We start from the raw sequence: 18703 nt of genomic DNA on the forward strand, positions 1-18703 counted from the left end.
ACCGCGCCCGGCCTTTTGTTTTTTTTTTTTAAATAGAGATAGGGCTTTGCCATGTTGCCGAGGCTGGTCTTGAACTCCTGAGCTCAAAACATCCACCTACCTCCCCCTCCCAAAGTGCTAGGAATACAGTCACGAGCCACCACGCCTGGCCAAATGAGTGCTTTTTATGTGATCCACAATCATTATTCCTTTGCTTCATACAGAAGGGGTTTGCAGTCATTTAACTGTATTCTTTTTGTAACTATCATTCCCATTTTGCAGAGGAGAACATATACTTTGCCCAAGGCCACACAATGAAGCGTAGAACTGGGGTTATGCTCTTAATTATGCGATGTCAAGCAAGGTCTCCACCTAGGTACCCCAGCAACACACAAAAGTGACTTCTTTTAGGGCACTTAATGTCATGGTGTCAAGGTCTGTTTCTGTTGTTGTTGTTGTTTTTCTTCTTTTTTTAGAGACAGGGTCTATCTCTGTCACCCATTCTGGAGTGTAATGGTTTGATTACAGCTCACTGCAGCCTTGAACTCCTGGGCTCAAGTGATCCTCCCACCAGGGCCTTCCAAAGTGCTTGGATTACAGGTGTGAGTCACCCCACCCAGCTTGTTTACTTTTCACATGTTCCTTCTGCATTATGAGCTCCTTGAGGTCAGGGAGTGACTTTGCACCATTGCAACTCCAGCACATATATCTGAGCCTGACAGATAGTAGGCACTTCGTTGGTGGAGGATATTCTACGAAAATGTATGTTCAAAGGCATGCAGGTGTAAAATAGCATGGTTAACCTCCAAACTATTTAAGTAGGTAAGTTCTACTAAAGTATTTGAGTTTGAGAAGAAAAACTAGTTCTCACTTTTTGAGTCACGGACTGTGGGCGAAAAGGTGCTGCATTTGGAGAATATGCTCACGGGGAGTAATAGCTTCCTTTGCTTCCCCAAGTATCACTGATGGAGATACTCCTGCTGCACAGGAGCCTGGAGAAGTAACAAAGATCACAAAGGGCCTGCCTTGTACTTGAGGCTAAACATTTGGAGTTTACAATGTAGGCAAGGTGAAGTCCGTGAGAGATTGTATTTATTTTTAAATCATCCAGCCCAAAATGTCATGTGAGATTTTAAACAGTGAGACTCAAAGGGAAAGTAACGGGCCCGTAGCATGGCTAACTAATAACAAAACGAATCTCGGCCAAGGGGCCTTTTTATCTCAGGGCTCTTTCCACGAAACTTGCATGGCTTCAGTGGAAACCTAACAATTCTGGAGCGGGTAGGCTAAGCGGCCGAGGTTCCAAAACAACGTCTGGCACCTTCTAAAAGTTTAACAATGAACCAGACTCTAAAATTACGGTTTCATGAAACCAAGGCGCTTTCTTTCGTGAAGGAATTCCGTTGGCAACATCTTCGCAGGGATGCCCCGCTTTCCGGGACCCTTGCCCAGCGTCCCCTTCATTTCAGTCCTTCTCCGCTCACCTCCCACCTCTCCTCTCCCATTGTTTCGACCTACTCCCGCTGAGGCAAGCTGGGAAGTGTAGTTGCACGCCCTGCTGCCTGAGTCGGTTAGGTAGCTCTAAAAACTCGTAACTCCACAACAGCTCAATCGATTTTCGAGAGGTGGGGTAAGCCTGGAAGGCTCAGCCGGCTTATCCGACGAGCAACCTGGGATTTGCAGTTTCCAGCGCCCGAAGCGGGCCCGCTCGCAGAGAGCTCTTGGACTCTAATCCCGCCCCTTCCCGAGCCTCGCGCATCCTGATGGCGTCACGCGGCCCCGCGAGGTCTCTGGGATACGCGGTAGTCCTGAAGCCGGGTCTCACTCTTGGCCGCTGCAACTTGAGGACTACACTTCCCAGGAGGCAGCGCGGCGGCGCGCCGAGAACCACCCGAGGTCGTGATTGGCTGGTGAGCCGGCCGCACGCGGAGGAGCCCAAGGAGCAGCTCTGTTGCGACAGAGGCCGAGCAGCAAGGCCCAGTGAGTTAGGGGAAGGGGAGCTGTAGGCAGAGGGTGCCCGCCGGTGATGTGGAAAGAGGATTAGAAGAGGAAGGAGGAACGGGGTTTGGATGGAGGTTTCTGCGAGGGGAAAGACAGAGCTCAGGGAGAGAACCTCACGGGCGGGGTGGGGGAGTACCCCGGGGTGACGAGCGTGGAGACTAGGAGGGAACTCACGCGGGCGAGGACGAGTGAGTCCCGGCAAGAGGCTGGGTTCTGCGGCCGGGTGATGTGGAGAGGGACTACCGAGAAGAGGCCCGAGACGGACGGGAGAAGGAAGCCCGGAAAGCGAGGCGGCCAGCTGAGTGCGGAGCGCCAAGTTGTAGGGAGACCAGAGACGGGGACCTCCGCTGAGGGACAGAACCTGGTCCCCAGCTGGAGGCCCTGAAAGAAGGAGCGTTTCCAAAGTGAGGCAGTTCATGGGGGAACTGGTGCCTGTGGAAAAAGATGTTAAGATTAGAAGAGCGGCTGAGAATCGGCATTGGTTTGAGAGACCCTGACCAAGTTGGGAGAGAGGAGGCAGGGGCAGGCCAGGGCATCAGAGGCTTGATATTGACAGGAAGATTCCTGAGAGGGATGGAGCAGGGCCCAGGCATTCTTACTAGTAAGTTTAGAGTTTGGGGGTGTCTGTTTGCCTTCCTTCAGGCACCTTGAAAGAACAGTTAACCTACCCCTGTGGGTCATCATCATGCCCTCCGACCTGGCCAAGAAGAAGGCAGCCAAAAAGAAGGAGGCTGCCAAAGCGCGACAGCGGCCCAGAAAAGGACATGAAGAAAATGGAGATGCTGTCACAGAACCACAGGTGGCAGAGGAGAAGAATGAGGCCAATGGCAGAGAGACCACAGGTGAATTGAGGGAGGGGTGAGTTGGGAATGGTTGCTAAGACTTAAGGCATGCCCCAGCCAGAGTCGGAATCTTGATGCTGGGGGCAGTGGAGAATGTATCTGGTGTCATGCAACTTTTCATGATGAATCAAATCAGTAGAGTTGGAATTTGTGCCACCCTATCATTGAGCGAGGAAGCCGAAGACAAGGTTCTCACATACTCAGTGGCAAGCAGAAGTGGGAGTTGCTGAGCTGTGTTGCTGCTCTATTAGACTGTGAGGAGGGGCTCGGTTCCCTGCCCCTTTTTCAGTTTCCATTTCTATGCATGGTGGCCAGTGTGCCAGGTTCGGTGCTACATTATACGCTTGTCCTCACAGGAGTAGTGGCTCTCCCTACCAGAGTAACTTATGGGTTGTTTCATGGGGTTTTTCCTGGGAGAGAGCTCCCTTTCTGTTATTTGTATTTTGGGAAATATTTATTATTTCTCAAGTGCTAGACATGGTGATATACACTGAGGCACTACAGTCTTCCTTCCAAAAACTTACCGTCTAGACGGGGAAACATGGCAATATGCCGTAAAGACTATTCCAGGCCCTTGGCAGTCCAATCCCAGCCCTCTTCCCTGCCCCCTGAAAACTCCCTAAACAGCCTTCTGCTCCATCCAGACTATTTATTATCCCTTGAATAGTCACCACATCTCTGTTCTTTCACACACTGAATTCTAATACCATCATGTTTTTGCTAGCTACATTTGACATTTCTGTCAAGGCCTCGCTCAGGATAGTGAAGCGTCTCTCAGTCAAACCTGACCTCAATATTTCCATTCTCTATATGCTTTTGCTTTCTTTTAGTGTTACTTACCTTTTTATGTTGTATCTCCTGTTTCTTTGTCTAAATTGTGTCATCTTTGAGTGCAAGGACTAGGTCTTGGGTTTTTTTATGAACTTCTCAGATAGACACTAAGTAAATGTTTGAAGAGGAAAGGAGAATTAGTTTTGCAAATTGTAACAGGCATTCAGAAAAGGGAGAGTTAGAAAGCGATTAGAAGGAGCAGTAAAGTCAGTAAAACTGTGGGAAAGTTTTATTCCTGGCCACAGTAGTGGAGGACAGAAGTTATGAATGATGGGAGTAAGTAAACAGATATGAAGGGACAAAACAAGGGCAAGAGAGATTATAATTAAAAGGACGGGTGTCAAAACGAGCAGGGTGTCAGGGCAGCTCTGTGTCAGTGTGCACTCTGTAAAGCTTGGGAAACATCTGAGTCTGCTCAGCAGGATCGGAACCCAGTCCTTCAGGATGTTCCTCTTTGTGGAGAGCTGAGTCTGTCTCACAGCCATCTTCCCAAACTGCTTTTCTATCCCCAGAAATAGATTTGCTGACCAAGGAGCTAGAGGACTTTGAGATGAAGAAAGCTGCTGCTCGAGCTGTCACTGGCGTCCTGGCCTCTCACCCCAACAGTACAGATGTTCACATTATCAACCTCTCACTCACCTTTCATGGTCAAGAGCTGCTCAGTGACACCAAACTGGAATTAAACTCAGGCCGTCGTTATGGCCTCATTGGTTTAAATGGAATTGGTGAGGCCCTTGGAAGGGGAAGTGGGAGGTATCTCTCCTTGGCTCATCTGTCACTCACAAGTATTTAGCACCAACTATGTTCAGAGCAAAGCGTTTAGAATGTGGGTGGGAGACCAGATACGTCCAGGGGAAAGGAACTAGCAGTGCAGAGCGGTATGTGGTATGTACAGGTTGAGAATCCCTTATCTGAAATGCTTGGAACCAGAAGTGTTTCGGATCTTGGAATATTTGCATTATACTTACCAGCTGAGCATCCCTAATCCAAAAACCTGAAATCCTCCCATGAGCATTTCCTTTAAGCGTCATGTCAGCTCTGAAAAGGTTTTGGATTTTGGAGCATTTTGGATTTTCGGATTAGGGTGAGTCCACCCGGTACCACATGAGTAGTTACAGACAGCAGGTGCTGGAGAAGTTGGTCAAGGGCGTGTGAAGCTGTGGTAAATGAAAAAAGCTTCAGAGAAGGGGTGCGGCAAGAATTGGAGGAAAGTTGGAAAGGAATCCCAAGAATGGGGGCTGGCAAGGTTTGAACGAATAAAGGGAAGAAAGGTCCTCAAAAAAAAAAAAAAATTGGATGAGGTCCCAGTTTGGCTGGGGTGGAAGAGCTAGTGGTGAAGAGGAATAGGGGAAGCTCAGTGTACCAAGCGTCTGCTTCTCTCCCATCTCAGGAAAGTCCATGCTGCTCTCCGCTATTGGGAAACGTGAAGTGCCCATCCCTGAGCACATTGACATCTACCATCTGACTCGAGAGATGCCTCCTAGTGACAAGACACCCTTGCAGTGTGTGATGGAAGTTGACACAGAGCGGGCCATGCTGGAGAGGGAGGCAGAGCGGCTGGCTCATGAGGATGGTAGGGCTCCAGACCTGGGCATGGGGGTGGGCGTCCTCCCAGAAAGGCCCCCAGGAGCCTCATGGCCATACACTATCCACAGCGGAGTGTGAGAAACTCATGGAGCTCTACGAGCGCCTGGAGGAGCTGGATGCTGACAAGGCAGAGATGAGGGCCTCGCGGATCTTACATGGACTGGGTTTCACGCCTGCCATGCAGCGCAAGAAGCTAAAAGACTTCAGTGGGGGCTGGAGGATGAGGGTTGCCCTTGCCAGGTGAGTCCCTCCCTCCTTCCTTACCGCCGTAACTCCCCCATCTCTCCAGAGTTTAGTGTTCACTCCAGTGGAACTGTTTGGAACAGGAGTCATCGGTAAGTGTCAAACGAGACATGGACATTTGCAGTGTAGAGGGGGTTGTTGCGTATGGGTTAGAGAGAGAGCTTCCTGGCTGAAGTGGTAGAGTGACTCAGTTTTCTGTTGGATTCCCAGCACCCAGCACAGAGTTTAGAGATCCTAGGGGTAGTCCTAGGTAAAACGGTAGAGTAGGTCTGTTTCTGTCCTCCCACCAGGATTCCCTTTCCACCTTTTTTGTGCTGTACTCCTGCTAATTTTGGCTGTAAAGATAAAATGTTAGACGGCGATTATGATAGCTATCATTCTTACTCTGTTGTGGCCTGGACTCAAAGTGAGCTTCTATAGACAAGCATTCCCCCAATAATCCCCCCCGAGTCACTGAACAGGTAATTCCTTGCCCCATCATTCTCTGTGAAGGGAATTTATAAGACTTGATATACTGCTCTAGAAAGTTGCCTGCGTGTGCCTTAGAACATGAACACAGTGGCTCCACTTGCTAGCAAGGATTAGCTGTCACTGGTTCACCCAAGGAGCTTTTAAAAACACAGATTTCTGGTTTGGGAACCAGAACTTTAGAGGAACCAGAGCTTTAGAGTCTATCCCTTGCGAGACTGTGGCCACCCCACCAGATAGGTCTATCTTCAGACCTTCAGATAGGTCTAATTTGTTTTAGCAGTTTATTTCCTTTGTATCTTTTTGTCGTCTCTATGGTATCCAACTTCAGTGCACAAGGCTTATCAACTCATAGAGACTTCTACAGCCTTGCCTCAAACTGTCCTTATATGCTTCTGAGTCCCGTATTCTACTCTTCAGTCTCTCCTCTTCGACTCTTGTTTGTGTCCTACTTCTTTTCCCTCTGAAGTATAGAGCCTAAAATTGATTTCAAGACTCAAGCCAGGAGCCTACTCAGAACTGCATGTAGCAGGCAAGTTGGTCCCTCCTGTGTCACATCCATTATAATTCTGAGGTGCTTCTGTCTCTTTTACTGTCCTTCAGAGCCCTCTTTATTCGGCCCTTCATGCTGCTCCTGGATGAGCCCACCAACCACCTGGACCTAGATGCTTGTGTGTGGTTGGAAGAAGAACTAAAAACGTAAGAAGGTGGGATGGGGGATGTGAGTGGGCCAGTCCCAAAGCGGGGAATCTAGAAAATGGCTGCCCAGAAACTGCACTGCTGTTAGAGCGGTGAGAAAGGAACTGAAGGAAGGCCGGAGTTCACTTGCTTGGACAAGCAGTGAGCACCTTTAGGGCTGTTTAGGGCTGGCCGTTTTGTTTGATTTTCTTTAGTGTGAAATTTATGAGCATTAAAAAAAAAAATCCTTGTTGATTTTTTCCATATTTCAAATTCGAGATCTTAATTAAAGACATTTTTTTTTCTTAATTGTATAAAGCAAAAAAAGGAGGTCTTCCATCTAAGATCATGAAGCAATGACAAAGGAAAATATAGCCAATATGGTCATGGTCCTACGGCTAAAGAACTGAATAAGCTGGAATACTGTACCAATTTTAAAAGAAGGCTTTTAGTGGTACAGTGACTTAGTACCTTCTTTCAAAAAGTAAAGAATTTTGTTTTTTATTGTGTCTTCCCACCCACAGTTTTGGATACATTCGTGGGTGTATTTGTGTACATACACATTTCTGTTTACTATCACTGTGACTACTGTCTCCACTCCATTCTGTTGAAAATTAGAACAGAAGGCCGGGGGCGGTGGCTCAAGCCTGTAATCCCAGCACTTTGGGAGGCCGAGACGGGCGGATCACTAGGTCAGGAGATCAAGACCATCCTGGCTAACACGGTGAAACCCCGTCTCTACTAAAAAATACAAAAAACTAGCCGGGCGAGGTGGCGGGCGCCTGTAGTCCCAGCTACTCAGGAGGCTGAGACAGGAGAATGGCCCGAACCCGGGAGGCGGAGCTTGCAGTGAGCTAAGATCCAGCCACTGCACTCCAGCCTGGGCGACAGAGTGAGACTCCGTCTCAAAAAAAAGAAAAAAAAGAAAAGAAAATTAGAACAGAAGATTGAGGAAACTCAGGCTGTCTCGCCACACTGAAAGATGTCCCTTAGAGTTAGATTGTTAAGTGGTGGCTTAGGTGCTTGCTGACAACCAGGAATTGGACAACACATCTAAAAGGTGCTTAGGAATAAGGATGGGCCTGACTCTCAGTTCACCTGTTGTCAGCTAGCTCCCGTGGTTGAGCTCTTCACTGATTGGTTCTTTGGCTTTGCAGTTTTAAGCGCATCTTGGTCCTCGTCTCCCATTCCCAGGATTTTCTGAATGGTGTCTGTACCAACATCATTCACATGCACAACAAGAAACTGAAGTATTATACGGTGAGTGGGCCTCGGCTTCTTTCTGGTAATCTCTGCTTACCAAATCTCTGAAATTCTCTTTAAAAAAAAAAGAAGAATGCCAGTGTGGTGACTCATGCCTATAATCCCAGCACTTTGGGAGGCTGAGGTGGGTGGGTCACTTGAGGTCAGGAGTTTGAGACTAGCCTGGCCAACATGGTGAAACCCTATCTCTGGCCGGGCGCGGTGGCTCAAGCCTGTAATCCCAGCACTTTGGGAGGCCGAGACGGGCGGATCACGAGGTCGGGAGATCAAGACCATCCTGGCTAATATGGTGAAACCCTGTCTCCACTAAAAAAAAATACAAAAAACTAGCCGGGCGAGGTGGCGGGCGCCTGTAGTCCCAGCTACTCGGGAGGCTGAGGCAGGAGAATGGCGGGAACCCGGGAGGCGGAGCTTGCAGTGAGCTGAGATCCGGCCACTGCACTCCAGCCTGGGCGACAGAGCGAGACTCCGTCTCAAAAAAAAAAAAAAAAAAAAAAAAAAAAAACCCTATCTCTACTAAAAATACAAAAAAATTAGCCAGGTGTAGTGGTAGGTGCCTGTAGTCCCAGCTACTTGGGAAGCTGAGGCAGGAGAATCACTTGAACCCTGGAGGTGGAGGTTGCAATGAGCTGAGATGACGCCACTGCACTCCAGCCTGGGTGACAGAGCAAGACTCATCTCAAAAAAAAAACCAAAAAAACCAGACCTATCTGTTAGCTCCTTTCTACCTATTGCTATAAAAAGATACGGACGGCCGGGCGCAGTGGCTCACGCCTGTAATCTCAGCACTTTGGGAGGCCGAGGCGGGTGGATCATGAGGTCAGGAGATCGAGACCATCTTGGTTAACATGGTGAAAACTCATCTCTACTAAAAATACAAAAAACTAGCCGGGCGTGGCGGCAGGCGCCTGTAGTCCCCGCTACTCGGGAGGCTGAGGCAGGAGAATGGCGTGAATGCAGGAGGCAGAACTTGCAGTGAGCCGAGATCGTGCCACTGTACTCCAGCCTGGGCGACAGAGCAAGACTCCGTCTCAAAAAAAGAAAAGGATATGGACAAGGAGTCCTGCCACCTGTTTTATTTTAATCCCAAAGTCATTGCTTCCAGGCCATAGGCCATGGATTGGCAGCCTGTGCACATGGTGTATGTTTGCCTTGTGGCAAAGAAGTTGACTTTTCACGGTGCCCAGGCAGGCCCTGGTGCCATCTGCCTTGCCTTTTTGTTTCTGGAGACAGAATCTCATTCCGTCACCCAGGCTGGCACGATCTCAGTTCACTGCAACCTCTACCTCCTGAATCCAAGTGATTCTTGTACCTCAGCCTTCCGAGTAGCTGGGACTACAGGCATGCGACCCCACACCTGGCTAGTTTTTGTATTTTTAGTAGAGACAGGGTTTTGCCATATTGGCCAGGCTGGTCTTAAACTCCTGACCTCAGGTGATCTGCCCACCTCGGCCTCCCAAAGTGCTGGAAAAACAGGCATGACCCACTGTACCAGGCCTCCCTCTGCCTTCTTGAATGCCGTCTTAACTCTGCTTCACTGGAGTTAACACATTTACCCCATCTTCCATGACCACAGGAGAATGGGGATCAGGATCTCAACAGCCCACTGTTGTGCCTTGCCTTTTCATTTTATATTTCAAAAAGCATATAAGAAATTAACAATTGATGTCCTCTTCATTCATAGTCATAGGAGTATTAGTTTTTAACATAGCCTTTCAGACACTTCATGTATACTTGCACGCATTTGTAGAAAATTTCATATATACATATCTTTTTATACAATTGCAGCATTTTTTTTTTTTTGGTTTTCTTGAGACCGAGTCTTGTTCCGTTGCCAGGCTGGAGTGCAGTGGAGCAATCTGGGCTCACTGCAACCTCCGCCTCCCAGGTTCAAGGGATTCTCCTGCCTCGGCCTCCTGAGTAGCTGGGACTACAGGTGCGCGCCCCCATGCCCAGCTAATTTTTGTATTTTTAGTAGAGACGGGGTTTCACCATATTGGCCAGGATGGTCTTGCTCTCTTGACCTCATGATCTGCCTGCCTCAGCCTCCCAAAGTGCTGGGATTAGAGGCATGAGCCACCACACCTGGCCTCTTTTTTCCTGAGATGGGGTCTGTCTTTGTCTCCCAGGCTGGAGTCCAGTGGCGTGATAATTGGCTCACTGCAACCTCTGCCTCTCAGGTTCAAGTAATCCTCCCACCTCAGCCTCGCAGGTAGCTGGGACCACAGGCACATGCCACCATACCTGGCTAATTTTTATATTTTTAGTAGAGGCGGGGTTTTGCCATGTTGACCAGGCTGCTCCCAAACTCCTGGCCTCAAGTGATCCACCCACCTCAGCCTCCCAAAGTGTTGGGATTACAGGCGTGAGCCACTGCAACTGGCCACAGTTACAATTTTAATAATCATTCTGTAGGTTGCTTTTTAAATTTAGTATATTTTGGACTGCTTTCCATGTGAGTATATATAAATCAACCACAATCTTCAGTGACTGCACAGTATTTCGTTATGTGTTTATCCTGTAACGTGTTAGGCCCTTTCTGATGGATATTTAGCTTGAGTCCAGTTTTGTTTGCAGATAGAAGCCATGGTAGTCCACTTATGCAGGGTTTGTCAGCTTCTAAATCTGACTGGTCTGTTTTCCTATCTGGAGACAGCTCTTGTAGTCTTTTGTGGGGCTTTAGCTTCTAGGGGCTGGGAGAGGAATGGGAGGTGGTATTGGAAGGCTCTCAGTCTCATGACGTCTCTATGACCGTGATTTTCAGGGCTACTCCCATTGCCACAGGTGTCTTTCTGGCTAACCTAAGGATTTGCGCTGGAGCCTGACCCTGGCTGCGCTGAGCAAGGGGCATAGAATTGAAAAGACTCTGATTTGAGGTTAGGATATGCTTCTGTAATGCACTTCCTCTGTTCTTACTGCACATTCTTAGAGCCAGGGCCAAGTCAGTGCCATTCCTCATCCCCCTAAACTCTGAATGAGAATCCAGGATTGAAACCCAGGTTAAAGCTGCCCGCCTTACCTGGCACATTTCCACGCAGGGTAATTATGATCAGTATGTGAAGACGCGGCTAGAGCTGGAGGAGAACCAGATGAAGAGGTTTCACTGGGAGCAAGATCAGATTGCACACATGAAGGTAGGGAGACTGCAGAGTCAGGCTCGTGGCTTCCTGTCCAAAACAAGCAGGGGGCTTGGATGAGGGCATTGGGACAAATTGGGGTGATGGAGGAGGTTGGGAAGGAGTTACGATCACCATTTTTGCCCTGGATTGAAGATGAATTGTTGAGCGCCTGCATGTACTCCAAGCTCCCTTTGGTCTCTTTTAGAACTACATTGCGAGGTTTGGTCATGGCAGTGCCAAGCTGGCCCGGCAGGCCCAGAGCAAGGAGAAGACGCTACAGAAAATGATGGCATCAGGACTGACAGAGAGGGTTGTGAGCGATAAGGTAGGGTGTGATTGGGTGGGGTTGGGTGGCCTAAGGTGAGATGGATAAGAAGGGAGCCAACTTGATACATGCCCTCTTTTCTGCCTAGACACTGTCATTTTATTTCCCACCATGTGGCAAGATCCCTCCACCTGTCATTATGGTGCAAAATGTGAGCTTCAAGTATACAAAAGATGGGGTAAGTTCAGGGCAGGGCATGGGTGGCTGGGGTGTATCTTATAGGGTGAGTGGCAGCTCATGGGAGCCGCTCCTGTCCTGTGCTGACCACACCTGCTAGCCCACGCCCTCTGGGGGATTTTCAGGTGTGGCAGCTGGGATGCCTTCATCCAAGGCTGCTCACAGGCACTTCTTCGTGTATATGGAAAGAAGACTACTCAACTGGGTTGGTGGGCGGAGGCAGTGGGGGAGGCGGGGTCTACTATGAGTGCTTCCTCCCACTACTCTTCCTTCCTCCTCTCTTGGTGACTGGGGAGTCAGCGGGCTTAGTCTGCTGGTCAGAGCAGATTCGTACTCTAGCCTTGTGTCCATATCTCTCTCATCCCCACCTCAGCCTTGCATCTACAATAATCTAGAATTTGGAATTGACCTTGACACACGAGTGGCTCTGGTAGGGCCCAATGGAGCAGGGAAGTCAACTCTTCTGAAGCTGCTAACTGGAGAGGTACAGTGCCAAGGTGGGCGTGGATCCTTCTAAGATTAGGCCTTGCGATGGCTAAGGAAGAGGGAAGTGATGCAGCGGCTACTACTTTGGGAGGGCCTGAGTAGCCTGGTGGTGAGTGAGCCATCTGGAGGGGCGGGGCAGCAGACAGGAGAAGGGGAATGTCTGGTTGGACAGTGCTGAGGCTGGGGACTGTTTTCCTGGGACAGGGATGTAGGGGGGAGTCTTTTATAGTACGTGTGTGAATACATGTATGTATTTGAGCACATTTCTATTTTTTTTTTTTTTTTTGAGACGGAGTCTCACTCTTGCCCAGGCTAGAGTGCAATGGTGCGATCTGAGCTCACTGCAACCCCCATCCCCCGGGTTCAAGCAGTTCTCCTGCCTCAGCCTCCCAAGTAGCTGAGATTACAGGCATGCACCACAGCTAATTTTTTTGTATTTTAGTAGAGATGAGGTTTCACCATGTTCGTCAGGCTGGTCTTGAACTCCTGACCTCATGATCTGCCTGCCTTGGCCTCCCAAAGTGCTAGGATTTCAGGCGTGAGCCACCATGCCTGGCCCATGTTTCTATTTTCAATCAGAGCATTTAGAATATAGGAACATCTGTGCGTTTAGGGATGCTGCAGATTCTCAAGTAATGTCATTTCATTAATATTGATGAAAAATAGAAATGATTCCCAGCTGGGACCACTGTCTTTGTGGAGTTTGCACTTTCCCCTTAACGTCTACATGGGTTTTCCCTGGTACTTCAGTTTCTTCCCGCATCCCAAAGCTGCGCCTGTCAGGTTACTTGGCATGTCTCAGTGGTTCCAGTCTGAATGAGTGTGGGTGTGTGTGAGCGTACCCTATAATGGAATGGCGTCCTCTTCAGGGTTGGTTCTTGCCTTGTTCCCCGGATTGTGGGATGGGCTCCGGCTGCCCATGATCCTAAACTTGAATAAGCAGGTTGGAAAATGATAGCCTGAATGAGTATAAATTACTGTAAAAGAAAAATTCATAAAGTTTATGATAATCATACAAATGCACTCAGCAAACCAGCCACATTCGTGATTATTTTTGAACTGTGTGGTGATAGGAGGTGCTCCTTACGATTTTCCCTTTGCAAACATTTATTCCTTGGTTTAACCCACCACTCTTACAATTGCCATCACTCACTGATTCACCAAAAATTGGGTAAATAACTTACCTCATTTCTATTAATCTTTCTTAAGTGTATGTATAGCTCACATGTATTTTAATGTTGAATATTAGAAGTGACTGGGTCTTTTGGCCAGGCTCCGTGGCTCACACCTATAATCCCAGTGCTTTGGGAGGCCGAGGCAGGCAGATCACTTGAGATCAGGAGTTTGAGACCAGCCTGGCCAACATGGTGAAACCCCGTCTTTACTAAAAATGCAAAAAAATTAGCCAGGCATGGTGGCAGGTGTCTGTAATCCCAGTTACTCCAGAATCTCTTGAGCCTGGGACAGAGAGGTTGCGGTGAGCTGAGATCGCGCCACTGCACTCCAGCCTGGGTGACAGAGTGAGACTCCCTCTTAAAAAAAAGAATCTTTGGATCTTTATTTAGAAGTTTGGTGATCTTTTTTTGTGACCAAAAATGCTGCAGGAACCTAATTTTTCTTTATATCAGTTAGCCTGTGGCAAAATTAGTTTTGTTATATGTTGTTTCACTTAAAATGAAACTTTAAAATAGGTTCTGTGTCTAAGAACCTATCGATGACAGTGACAACTTTGAGGACTTAACTGTTTTTAATTTTAGAAAATGTATGTTACACCTACATCCAAGTCCTTTGTTATACAGCATAGTGCGTTCTGCAGTAGACGTTTCATAACTACTTAAATTGTATCTTTGCCTCTTGAGAACATCTGCTTCAGTACATCTTCCTAAATATTTTTAGAGTGGCCAGAATAGCAGTGTGTGAGTTGGTGATGTATTCTTTTTAGGAAGTTGAGTCTTGTTCATTGTGAACATGTGTGTGTTTGCCTGCTCTGCCTATGTCTCTAACTGGGCTTCCTTTGTTTCATGTTTAACGTTTCTACTTTTTTCTTCCTAGTTACTACCCACAGATGGCATGATCCGAAAACACTCTCATGTCAAGATAGGGCGTTACCATCAGGTACAGGCCTGGGGTTGGGATCCGGGGAATTGCCCAGGGTGTAGGAAAGGGCTGTATCTGGCCGAGTTCCAGCCAGCCGCCCCCACCCCCTGGCAGGAATTCCAGCCTAGGTGGCTCCTACCTGCTTCTTGAACCCAGAACAGGTGCCCGAGATAGAAATAGGAAGTTATCTAGTAGGGTTCTTTTTGAAGCGGGATGCCAGTCACACCCAGGTGGCTTCCATTTTTCCTGTAGCATTTACAAGAGCAGCTGGACTTAGATCTCTCGCCTTTGGAGTACATGATGAAGTGCTACCCAGAGATCAAGGAGAAGGAAGAAATGAGGAAGATCATTGGGCGATACGGTCTTACTGGGAAACAACAGGTCAGTAAAGGAGGGTGTGGTGAGGATGCCAAATAGCTGGGAGACTGTGACTGGGTGGGTCAAGGGACACTGTCCTGGCAGGCTAGGTTTCGAAGCTGTCCAAACCAGAGTCTCCGCCATTTGATTCCCCTAAGAACCTACTACCTTTTCTTTACTCTAGGTTGTTATGTAATGGAGCATTTTAAGGGAGCAAGGATAGCGTGCCAGTCTCTGACATGCCCTTGTGCCATAGTGCTTGAGGGCAAAGGAACTTGCAGTCTAGAAAACAAATTTCTGGATTCAGATCTGGAAGGATCCAGTTCATTAAGATTTAATTGTCAAGAGAGCAAGAGATACCGGCTTAGTAATGGCAAGGGCTTCAGGTTTCCGGACGAGTCTCTTTCAGGCCTCAAGAGACTAGTGGGTTTCTCTGAGCCTCACTTTTTATAAAATGGCGATGCTAACGGAGGAGTCAGGGAGAAATGAGGGAGAGAGGAGCTGTGCTGGTTGGTGGGATAATGCCAAGTTATATGTAGGTCATGGTTCTATTCAGGTGAGCCCAATCCGGAACTTGTCAGATGGGCAGAAGTGCCGAGTTTGTCTGGCCTGGCTGGCTTGGCAGAACCCCCACATGCTCTTCCTGGACGAACCCACCAATCACCTGGATATTGAGACCATCGACGCCCTGGCAGATGCCATCAATGAGTTTGAGGGTGGTATGATGCTGGTCAGCCATGACTTCAGACTCATTCAGCAGGTGAGGCCCTGGCCGGTGGGTGAGGCACAGCAGAGAGCTTCTAGAGGGTTGGGTAGGGTAGTCATGGCATGTGGAGGGTGCATAATACCCGCCTACTTAATTAAGAGAAGGGGCTCAGAGCATAGACACAAGTAGTAAGGACCGGTTCTTATGCCTCTTTGGGGCTACTTAGAATGCCTTAACTGAAACACTTCATTTCTTCAGTAGCTATCTGGAGATGTCAACCAACTTAGCATTTTGGGCCCAAATGGGAAAGAGAGTTGGGTAGAAAACTGGGTGCTTTTACTACTGTCCCAAGATTCTTTAGTCCAAAAATAGTATTCTAAGAAGGATTTTGATTAGACAGAGAACTACCTCAGTCATTGGAGAAGAAGTTGTTGCTCATTCCTCTGAAGCTCTGGAGAAGATAGGAGGTGGAGAAAAGAAGGCTGAGAGTGAAGCCTCTGAATAGATCTAGGCCCTGCCAGGGAGCTGACAATAGGAGTGACACAGCAGTTCCTGGCTTGGAAGGCTCCAAACCTGATTATGGTACCCTTGGGTGAGAACATCCCAAATAACTTAGAAGTAGTGAGACAGTGAGTTGGATATGGGTTTGGAGGGTGGAGTTTTCTTCCTAGATGCCCCTCAGGATAGTCTGCTGGGCAGAGGCGGGGACAGTGACTAGCCCAGGATTAAGTCTAGTTTTTGCTCTCTAGGTTGCACAGGAAATTTGGGTCTGTGAGAAGCAGACAATCACCAAGTGGCCTGGAGACATCCTGGCTTACAAGGAGCACCTCAAGTCCAAGCTGGTGGATGAGGAGCCCCAGCTCACCAAGAGGACCCACAACGTGTGAGCCCTCTACCTGGGCTCGGGTCAGGAGCTCCATCTGGGAACTAACAGCTGCTACCCTGACCAGCCGCTCAGGACAGGACCCTGGGGCTACACTCCTGCATTGCTGCAATACTGCTCCCCCAGCCTCTCCCCTGCCCCTCAACCTGCCTTAGCTGCACTCTCTTATCTACAGCTGGACAGTACCTGTCTGTTTCCTGTCCTCCTTCCAGTTACGTCTGTCCATGTCTGGACTCGGCTGGCCGTTCCCTCCAGCCCCTTGCTGGTTACTTACTCTGAGTGTGATGCAGTCAGAGGCACCAGCGGGTTAGCGCAAGGGCCCAAGCCCTGGATTTGGCCCGCGGAGGAGCTTAGGATCCTCGTTTTCTGGGTTTTGGTGATGTTGGAGGAGTACCCCCAGCCCACCGCCCTGATTCCTTTTTGCTTCTGGTTTGGAGCTCTGGACCAGGACCTTCGTCCTGGTCAGTTTTTAAATAATTATTTAACAGTGTAACTTTTAGACCTGCGTGACATCTACAAAGCACCCAATAAAGAAAGAGGAAGCCACGGTCCCTACCTTCCTTCTCGGGTCTCTGGGGCCTTCTCCTCCCTGCAGTGCCAACATGCACTGCCCTCAGCAGGAGCTGGATCCAGCGTCAGTGTGTGGATGGGAACCGAAGACTAGTCCGTAGGAGCTCGAAGAACGTTCTCCCTTTACTGCGGATTTGAAATTGCACCTTTTCTCAGGCCTGTGATTCACAGACTTTAACGTGAATCAGAATCACCTGGAGCACTCATGAGATCAGATTGCCAGATCTCGCCTCAGGGTTTCTGGTTCAGTAGGTTTTGGGGGAGACCAAGAACGTGAACATTTCTAACAAGTTTCCAGGTGATGCTGTTGTTGCTGGTCCAGGGGCTGTATTTGGAAAACCACTGTCCAGGAGCGTGGTTTTCCGATTGTGATCTGAGGTTCTGCCCCAACTGCATAGAAGTTGGGCTGCTTGTTAAAAACGCAGGCCAGGTGCGGTGGCTCACACCTGTAATTCCAGCGCTTCGGGAGGCTGAGGCAGGTGGATCACTTGAGCTCAGGAGTTCAGGACCAGTCTGGGAAATATGACGAAACCCATCTTTACACGCCTGGAATCCCACCTGCTCAAGTGGCTGGATTGCTTGAGCCCGGGAGGCGGAGGTTGCAGTGAGCTGAGATTGCACCACTGCATTCCAGCCTGGGTGACAGAGCAAAACCCTGTCTCAAAAAAATGCAGACTGCCAGGCACAGTGGCTCACACCTGTATTCCGACTGTAAGCTTATCACCTTGGGAGGCCAATGTAGGAGGATCAGTTGAGCCCAGAAGTTCAAGACCAGCCTGGGCAAAGTAGGGAGACCCCATCTCTACAAATAATAATAAAACGAACCGGGCATGGTACCATGTGCCTGTGGTCCCAGCTGCTCTGGAAAGAGGAGGCTCACTTGAGCCCAGGAGGTTGAGGCTGCAGTGAGCAGAGAACGTGCCACTACACTCCAGCCTGAGGACAGACCGAGACACTGTCTCAAAAAATAAAGGTTGCTGAGCATCAGACCTATTGATTAATCACGTTTGGTAGAATGAGAGAAGTGCAGAGATGGCCAGGAGTTTGCATTTTCACACCAACATCTGTGAACCTCTCTTCCTATTGGGATACAGGAGAGTTTGTATTTTTACCTGTCCACAGCCATAGTTTTCATCATCACTATTGAATTCACTTCCAGCCCAGGGCTCTGCATACCTTATCTGGGTCTTTTGAACTTCAATAGCACCTCACCAGTGGCCATCCTTCCTGGTATGGATTCATCACTCTGCCTCTGAAATCAGTAGCCATCCCTATGGGAAGACACAGCCATGGTTTTTCAGTACTCATTATGCCAGGACTGGCGGGAGCAACTGTCCCATATGGTGTTTAAACCCCTTAGGAGCTCATGATCTTGTTGGAAAGCCAGTAAGACAGAACCATACAGGACACAAATTAGATGCTAAATTGTGATTTAGATAGGAGACAGAAGTATTCAAAAAGGAGGGAAATTTCTTGTGAGTAGCTGCCCAGAGAGGTGGAATTAGTGTGCTCTCACTTGGAAAATGAGTAGGGTCTTCTCAGATGGCCACGAAGTCCAGGAACTGCCCTGGGCAACAGGGACAAGAGCATCCCATGAGACACTGCAGCAGAGACAGACGGGAGTCCTCTACCCACTGACCCCAGAGAGTACTGGCCTGACTGCTTTATGCCTTAAGTGGGACCTGGAGCAAAATGGCCCAAGTTAGTCTGTCCTGAGTGTCCAGAGCCTTGGTTCAGGGGAGAATGGCATCTGGAGAGTGGGCTGCTGGGATAATGGGAACAGGGAGGGACAGAGTCCCTGCTACTTCAGCCAAGGAAGTGCTGGATATTGCTAAGAATCTAGGTAGTCTCGGGATCTCTGGTCTCCATGCTAGGACAGGAGGTCTTCGGAACCTAGAGGAATGGAAATAGTCTAGTCAGCTTACTTGTCGAGAAAAATGTCAACCTTGGTAATTTAAAGAATGCTTTAAAAGTCCACAAAATACATATTTCTAAAATTAGCAGTGCCTTGTTTTGGATTGAGAAATGCCCTGTTAGTTCTCTTAAGCCTTAGCACGTAGGATGTGACCTGCCATTCAGAGCGGGGTGGAG

General features: G+C 48.7%; 1 protein-coding gene and 1 long non-coding RNA gene across 4 annotated transcripts; one reads left to right on the forward strand and one right to left on the reverse strand.

The window, feature by feature from the left end:
• The first annotated feature begins 1831 nt into the window (after positions 1-1831).
• Positions 1832-18612, forward strand: LOC105474914 (ATP binding cassette subfamily F member 2). Of its 3 annotated transcripts, none has more exons than XM_071094226.1 (15): positions 1832-1959; positions 2623-2822; positions 4166-4378; positions 5044-5226; positions 5309-5480; positions 6555-6650; positions 7787-7889; positions 10931-11026; positions 11217-11336; positions 11425-11514; positions 11887-11997; positions 14052-14114; positions 14349-14477; positions 15010-15213; positions 15909-18612. In XM_071094226.1, exons 2-15 carry the CDS (start codon positions 2666-2668, stop codon positions 16044-16046), a joined length of 1875 nt encoding a protein of 624 aa, XP_070950327.1. In that variant the 5' UTR covers positions 1832-1959; positions 2623-2665; the 3' UTR covers positions 16047-18612. The 3 variants fall into 3 exon arrangements, with proteins under 3 accessions (XP_070950327.1, XP_070950329.1, XP_070950328.1); XM_071094227.1 differs by lacking the exon at positions 1832-1959 and adding an exon at positions 1997-2054; XM_071094228.1 differs by lacking the exon at positions 11887-11997.
• Positions 10979-14268, reverse strand: LOC139362684 (uncharacterized). The gene is made up of 3 exons (XR_011621852.1): positions 14236-14268; positions 12842-12929; positions 10979-11059 (listed from the first exon to the last, which is right to left on the reverse strand). It is a non-coding gene; the product is annotated as an uncharacterized lncRNA (long non-coding RNA).
• Positions 18613-18703: the final 91 nt, after the last annotated feature.

The sequence above is a fragment of the Macaca nemestrina genome, chromosome 4 (genome assembly GCF_043159975.1).
Source record: "Macaca nemestrina isolate mMacNem1 chromosome 4, mMacNem.hap1, whole genome shotgun sequence".
Classification (NCBI taxonomy): Eukaryota; Metazoa; Chordata; class Mammalia; order Primates; family Cercopithecidae; genus Macaca; species Macaca nemestrina.